Genomic DNA, 7580 nt, shown 5'->3' on the forward strand with positions numbered 1-7580 from the left:
CTGAGACGCCGAAGCCTGCCGTGCAGGAGTCTAGAAAGGTCGGCCCTGAGACGTTATCAAGGAGGCTAGGTCTTTTTTTTTTTTTGCTTCATGTCAAATTAATGGGGGATAAGGCAAAACAAGTTTCGCCTTTCTATCCCTAAGCGTTCATGAGGCATCGCAAATATTCGCCAGGGGAGGCGAAAAACGCCCCCCCCCCCCCCCTTCTGGGCCAGCGAGGGTTAATGGTTAAGCTCAATACGTGTGCATGAAACCTGAAACCATAATAATTTTGAATGGCAGCATCTAGGGGCAAGCCGCAAGGTGCTCATGGATTTTGCAGATCGGCGTATCAGACAACAGTCGGGTCACCTCAAGCTTGCCCCCATTGGCGAAAATTCGTGGTGCCGCCACTGCCCTATCCCCCCCCCCCGACGAATCCCCACTCCAGATGCCCCGACATTCCCCCGCGGCTCCAATGAGGGGAAGTCCCGGCACACCACCGGACCATAGTGTCATCATACCGCCACACTGGGACCCTGATACCGCCCTGCCGCGTGACTCAGACGTCGCCGGGCCCCGACGCGAGGAAGCGGTGCTATCATGCAGGGCGCTATCAGGGGCACTGCAGTGTCCGCAGCGAGTTAGACGGATGCATTGGCAACACAGTACTGGCAGTGAAGCCTGGGTGTGAGCGTTGGATAAAGTGAGTGAGAGACCTGGATTGCTGCCAGTGGTGAAAGATCATTGAGTTTGCGAGTTTGTATAGTTATGAAAGGTTGAGAAGCGAGGTAAGAAAGGTTGAGAAGAATTACGAAAAGCTGTAAAGAGCTAAGAGTGACTAGACAGCTCTTCTTAACCATCCTTAGAACTGAGAAATAGGAAAAGGCAACACAACCTGAGATAAGAACAAAATCTGCCGAAAACCGAGACATGCGGAACACGAAGCTGCTTTAGAAGGGTTTATTTCTGCCAAATCCAAGTGACTGAAGGTGAGAAACTGTAAGAGCGAGAAAGAAACAATCGGTCAGGTGAGTTGAAAAGTTTCTGTGGCGAGACAAGAACCACTTTGAACACCGCGGCCCAACTCTGTGCGTGAATGGAAATACACTCATGAAAACGGCGCTGACGGATGAGTGTTGGATGTATTTTAGCGGTCAGAGTCGTTTATAAATCGCAAAAAGTAAACGGTGAACATCTAGTATCGTACAGTTTGAAACGAGTGGTGGCGCTAAGGCGAGTGCCCAGCCCGAGTGGATTGGACTATCGCAATCAGCAAGACTATTTGAACATACGATAGGCCGCTCGAGGGTTATCTGCAAGCTAGTCAATTTTGCAGAGGGTGGGCTAACCACTGTGGACTGACACTCGCCCCCGTCGGCAGAATCTTCGCGAGGGTCAAGAAGAGCTGTGCTGCTTGCTTCTCTCGTAGCTGCAACCTCGTCATTGGTACAGACGTTCGTCGTGGCTCCCAGCAGTCTCCACACCGCTGCATTCTTCGTTCTTAGTGCAACTGCTTCAGCATTCATCGTCTAAGTCTCAGTGGCGCCGCTGTCATCTTTCGCCTGACGCCTTCAGTGTGTAAAACAGCAACACCATGCCTAAGTCAGCTGCACTGGCGATTGGTATTGACCTGGGCACCACCTACTCATGTGTAGGGGTCTTTCAGAACGGCAAGGTGGAGATCATTGCGAACGACCAGGGCAGCCGGACGACGCCGAGCTATGTCGCGTTCAGTGAAACCGAGTGGTTTGCTGGAGAGGTCGCCAAGAGTCAGTCACTTAGAAACCCGAAGAACACAGTCTTTGATGCTAAGCGCATGCTCGGTCGTGGCTTTCACGACGAGGAACTGCGAAGAGACATGAAGCGATGGCCGTTTAAAGTGATCGATGACCGTGGAATCCCGAAGATCGAGGTGCAGTACAAGAACAAGACGAAGTTGTTTACGCCCGTGGAGATCAGCTCCATGGTGCTCACTAAAATGAAGATGACGGCCGAGGCTTACCTTGGAAAAACGGTCGCCAAAGCTGTCATCACGGTGCCGGCCTACTTCACGAACGCCCAGCGCCAGGCCACCAAGGACGCTGGCAAGATAGCGGGTCTGGACGTCATGCGCATCATCAACGAGCCCACTGCTGCCGTGCTGGCCTATGGTCTCGACAAGAAGCTGGACGAAGAGCAGAAGGTACTCATTTTCGACTTGGGAGGTGGCACGTTCGATGTTTCCGTCCTCGCGTATGCAGATCAAGTCTTCCAAGTGATGGCCACAGCGGGTGATACACATCTTGGGGGCGAGGATTTCGATCATCGACTCGTCGAGCACTTCGCAAATGAGTTTAAGAGGCAACACAAGAAAGATCCCCGAACCAGCTCCCTAGCAATGAGGAGGCTAAAGGTCGCGTGTGAAGAAGCGAAGAGGACCCTGTCGAGCACCTCCGTAGCTCACGTGAATGTTGACTCACTGCTCGAGGGCATCGATTTTGCAGGAAAGGTTTCTCGAGCCCGTTTTGACGAACTCTGTGGAGATCTTTTCCGAAAAACACTGGATACGGTTCAGAGCGCTCTGGATGATGCAAATCTGAAGAGAACTGACATCGACGAAGTTATCCTCGTCGGTGGCTCGACGCGCATTCCCAAGGTCCGCAAACTACTTCAGGATTTCTTTGACGGCAAGAAGCTGAACCTTCGCATCAATGCCGACGAGGCAGTGGCGTTCGGCGCCACGGTCCAGGCGGCCACTCTCTCCGGACAGGAGGTGCCCGGTGTGGATCTCCTGATCGATGTGATCCCCTACTCACTAGGCGTGCGGGAGGGTGAGAACAACTTCGCCAAGTTCATCGAACGCAACAGTCACGTGCCCATCAGAGTCGAGAAAGAGTTCGTCTTGGGACGAGACTACCAGACCGCGGCACAGGTTGATATCTACGAGGGTGAACATCCTAACGCGCGGAACAATCATCTACTGGGCGAGTTTCTTCTAGACGGCCTTCCGGCCATGAAACGTGGCGAAACGAAGCTCAAGATCGTCTACGACGTCGACGCTGACGGCATCATGACGGTCTCGGCAAAAGACACGATGTCAGGAAAGTCAAAAGAGATTCAGGTCAATTGCATGAGCTACATCGGCCCGGAGGAACTGAAGAAGATGCAGGAGAATGCGGCAAGAATGGCGGCGGAAGCCAAGGCGGAGGAGGAAAGACGCCGGGTAGAGGACGAAGAGGAACAGTTCAGCACCAGCCGGGAGGGAGACGGTCCTCGTGACGATGAAAGATCGGAAGCCCGAGGAAAAAGTGACAGGAGCAGTAGGGAGCTCGATGGAGGCTTCATGGAAAGGAAAGGTGACACTTCTCCACAGGCTGGACGCAAACGAAGCAAAGACAGAAAGCGCAAGAGCGACAGCTCCTCTGCAGACGACAGTGACAGCAGCGGAAGAGACGCATCACGAAACCGTCGCAGCGGAAAAAGGGGTGAAAAACGCCGAAGTGATGACTCAACACACGGAGACGAAGACGGAGGCCACGAACCTAAAAAAGACAAACGGCGAGAGACAAAGGAGCGGGAAAAGGATGCTGAGCGTAAAGGAAACAAGGACAGAAGGCGCAAGAGCGAAAGTTCCCCGGAAGGCGAAAGTGACAGCAGCGAAAGTGACGCTTCGCGAGACCGCAGAGGCGAAAAAAGGGGCGAAGAACGCAGAAGTGATGACTCCACAGACGATGAAAAAGATCGAAGTCACGGACGTAAAAGTGACAAATGGCGAGAGACAAAGCAGCGGGAAAAGGATGCTGAGCGTAAAGGAAACAAGGGCAGAAGGCGCAAGAGCGAAAGTTTCCCGGAAGGCGAAAGTGACAGCAGCGAAAGTGACGCTCCGCAAGACCGCAGAGGCGAAAAAAGGGGCGAAGAACGCAAAAGTGATGACTCCGCAGACGATGAAAAAGATCGAAGTCACGGACGTAAAAGTGACAAACAGCGAGTGACAAAGGAGCGAGAAAAGGACACTGAGCATAAAGGAAACACAGATAGAAGGCGCAGAAGCGACAGTTCCTCGGAAGGCGAAAGTGACAGCAGCGAAAGTGACGCTTCGCGAGCCCGTCGCAGCGAAAAAAGGGACCAAAAGCGCAAAAGTGATGACTCCACAGACGATGAAAAAGACCGAAGCCACGGACGTAAAAGTGGCAAACAGCGAGAGACAAAGGAGCGGGAAAAAGACGCTAAGCGTAAAGGAAACAAGGACAGAAGGCGCACAAGCGAAAGTTCCTCGGATGGCGAAAGTGACAGCACCGAAAGTGACGCTTCGCGAGACCGCAGAGGCGGAAAAAGGGGCGAACAACGCACAAGTGATGACTCCACAGACGATGACAAAGACCGAAGCCACGGACGTAAAAGTGACAAACAGCGAAGGTCAAATGAGCGGGAAAAGGAAGCTGAGCGTAAAGGAAACAGAGACAGAAGGCGCAAAAGCGAAAGTTCTTCGGAAAGTGATAGTGATAGCAGCCGAAGTGACGCCTCGCGAACCCGTCGCAGCGAAAAGAGGGACGAAAAACGCAAAAGTGACGTCTCCACAGGCGAAGACCAGGACCGAGGCCAAGGACGCAAGAGTGACAAACAGCGCGGGACAGAGGAACATGACGAGGGCAGGAGGCGTCGATCTCCTTCGCCACCTCACGATCGGCGGTCGCGACATTCCGACGCCAGTCCCAAACGGTCTGACCAATCTGAGGAGCACAAAGACTCTGACGAAGACGAGAAGCCTTCAACAGACAAGGTGGGCAACGACCTGCTGCTTACCATCGAGAACCTTCTAGAGGGAGAGCCGAACTCCTCGAAGAAGGAGCGTCAGGAGGTTCGCCGCCGGTGTTTGGGTCTTCTCGCTCAAGTTGCCACAAACCCCAACAAGGAAATTCGGTCTCGAGCTCGGGATTTACGGCGTCAGCTGGACGAGAAGTACGGAAAGGCCGGGAAGAAATCGGTCAGCGAGCCCAAGGTGAAGAAGCCACCCCTGCGTGAACGAGCGCAGAGTTATCTATGCCAGGTGGTGCAGGCAGTGCTGGAGGCCGATCATAGCGCTGATGAAGACGAGGTGGACACTGTCAACGAGATGTGCATGGACATGATGAGCTGGCTGGATGATGATGATTCTATCCGGGATAAGGAGATCCTAAGGAGGATCAGAAGGCTGAAGACCAAATGTGACGACATCAGAGGCCTGTCTGTACCAATGGACGACATTGTTGATGAATCGGAAAGCGAAGACAAACGAAGCTCTGATGTTGAAGAAGATCGCGGAAAGACTTCTGGGAGGGATTCCCGAAAAGACAAGCGTGACAAAGATACCAAAGACAAGGGAGACAAGGCTACCAAAGACAAGGGAGACAAGGCTACCAAAGACAAGGGAGACAAGAAAGAGTCTGATTATGGCGATCTTCCTCCTCTTGAAGAGGTGTTTTAGTGTGGTGACCAAGGCGTTTCGTTACCTGTGGCTGGTTGGAAAATCGTCAGTGCATGTTACTTGTGCAGTTTCACGCAACACAACTGACGTTGACTGACTGATGAACCTGAACGTCCCGAATGTTTGATTGTCCGGACTGCCAATTAAGAATTGAAAGTCGCGCTGGATGACATACCTACTGTTACTGTTACTTGCGTTACACGTTATAATCGTTTGATGCTTAGTGCTTACCGGTGGATCTTGCGTTTACTTATCTTGCCGATCTTGCTTTGGGTACGTTTCATCAGGCATGTGGCGTCTAGCTCCGAAGCTTTTGTTGCTCTGTAAAGCTATCATCTATCTATGACGACCATGTATTATAAACGTAGAGTGACGAGTCAGCAAAGTGATTTAGGTATTGTGATGCTATTAAACAGCAAAAGTATTCGGTTGCTAAGTGTGAAGTGACAAAAATAAATGTCGCTCATGTATGTTTAGAATGTGTTTGCGTTTAGTTATTTCGGCAGACCGACTCACGAGGTGTCATAACGTTTCAGTGCACAAAAAAACGTTAGATATCTACTATGTAGTGTCCAAGGCCTTAGAATGTCGTTCCATGGAACATGATAAAACACTGCTGGCGGTGTTTTGGTAGGACGGAGGCTGCTGTGGAGGTCAACGACTCAATATTCCACTGTGCAGGGCAATACGTCCGAATGTGACAAGCGACAGAATATTCAAGCCTACGCTTTACAAATCAGTCAACTGTCAACTGTGCAATGGAATTCATAAAAAGCTAATCCATATCCTACAAAATCCAATTAAATCGGTTTCTTTAATTTTATAAAACGTCTTTCTGGCTTACTGAAGGTACCGCATCTTAATACCAAACATCAACACCTTTGTTGAAACCTTTTTTATTTATCGATACCTAAGCAAGAAAAATAACTTGCGATAAAAAATGCACGGAAACGCTACGTGGCTCGAAACCACGGGGCGGAAAAGTGAGCACACGGCGGAAGCGTGCGCATTCCTTATCGGCCGGACGCAGTTGATCGACGAGCAAGTGTCCATTGCACACCGTCTGAGCCAACAGATTGGTGCACGCCGATAGTCCCTTTTCCTCGTTGCAGCTGTTTGCACACTACACGATGCAGGGGCGGATCCAAGGAAGGGCGGGCAGACATGGGCATTGGGCACGGATCCCAGACAACCAATCACGGAAATCGAGATGGCCATTAGATTGACTGTCTTCAAGAATGAAATTATGGTGGAAAACATGGCTAATAGAAGCCTCTCAAGGAGCCAACTGTTTTGCATTCCTTCAGAGTTAGGTAACAGTGCTGAGAAAATCCCTCAAGATCCATCTCGGATCTATGATTCGTGATCATAGATCCGAGATGGATCTTGAGGGACTTTCTCAAAACTGTAAACTATCAAGGGAATGCAAACTAGTTGGTTCGTTGAGAGGCATCTATGGATGTAAGTCCACGCTTAAAAACAACTAATCTAGTGGTCATCTTGATTTTCGTGTCTGGTCGTTTGGGATCCGTGCCAATGCTTTGGGGGCTAATGCAAAGCCCCTAACCAAAAAAGATATGCCGCCGTAAGGAGCCACGAATTGGGACGCCGCAACACAAGTGGCGTCCCCATAACCGTATGGGAAGGAGTTGAACCATTACCAAACACATCAGTGATAGAGATATGAAGTAAGCTTCAATTTTCACTCGGCCCAATCTTATAAAATGCCGTACTATTCTATTTACGGTATTTGGTAATATTCACAGTGACCCAGTGCTGACAAAGGGTTTTTTGAGTCAACGAAATGATTCTTTAGACCGTCAAATAACGATGGACTGAAATGCGTGAAAACCATTTTTCATTTGATCGTCGTTTTCTGCAGCTGTACTTCAGCCAGTGCTGCCATATCCGTTCCACGGCGTTTTTAAGATTGAGCCCGGGCGCCGCAATCGTATATTTTGCCACCCATGGCAGATGAGGACCGTGCCGCCGCCATAACTTTCAGACCCCTAGCCGAAAAAAATGGATCCGCCCCCAGGGCATGGTGATATAACAAGACGTAACAATTACGCTTGCCACACCACGATGGGCGGAGGACTTGCTTCCGGCACTCTGTCATTTCTAAATGCAATATCTGTAGTCATACTTTATCTTT

At 50.7% G+C, this 7580-nt stretch overlaps 1 protein-coding gene across 1 annotated transcript; it reads left to right on the plus strand.

Annotated features, from left to right (window-relative positions):
- Positions 1–636: 636 nt before the first annotated feature.
- LOC122371901 (chaperone protein dnaK3-like) lies at positions 637–5904 on the plus strand. Its single transcript, XM_043348671.1, has 2 exons — positions 637–971; positions 1364–5904. The coding sequence occupies exon 2, from the start codon at positions 1577–1579 to the stop codon at positions 5423–5425; it is 3849 nt and encodes a 1282-aa protein (XP_043204606.1). The 5' UTR covers positions 637–971; positions 1364–1576; the 3' UTR covers positions 5426–5904.
- Positions 5905–7580: the final 1676 nt, after the last annotated feature.

Source organism: Amphibalanus amphitrite, unplaced genomic scaffold (genome assembly GCF_019059575.1).
Source record: "Amphibalanus amphitrite isolate SeventyFive unplaced genomic scaffold, NRLGWU_Aamphi_draft 001291F_arrow, whole genome shotgun sequence".
In the NCBI taxonomy this organism is placed as follows: domain Eukaryota; kingdom Metazoa; phylum Arthropoda; class Thecostraca; order Balanomorpha; family Balanidae; genus Amphibalanus; species Amphibalanus amphitrite.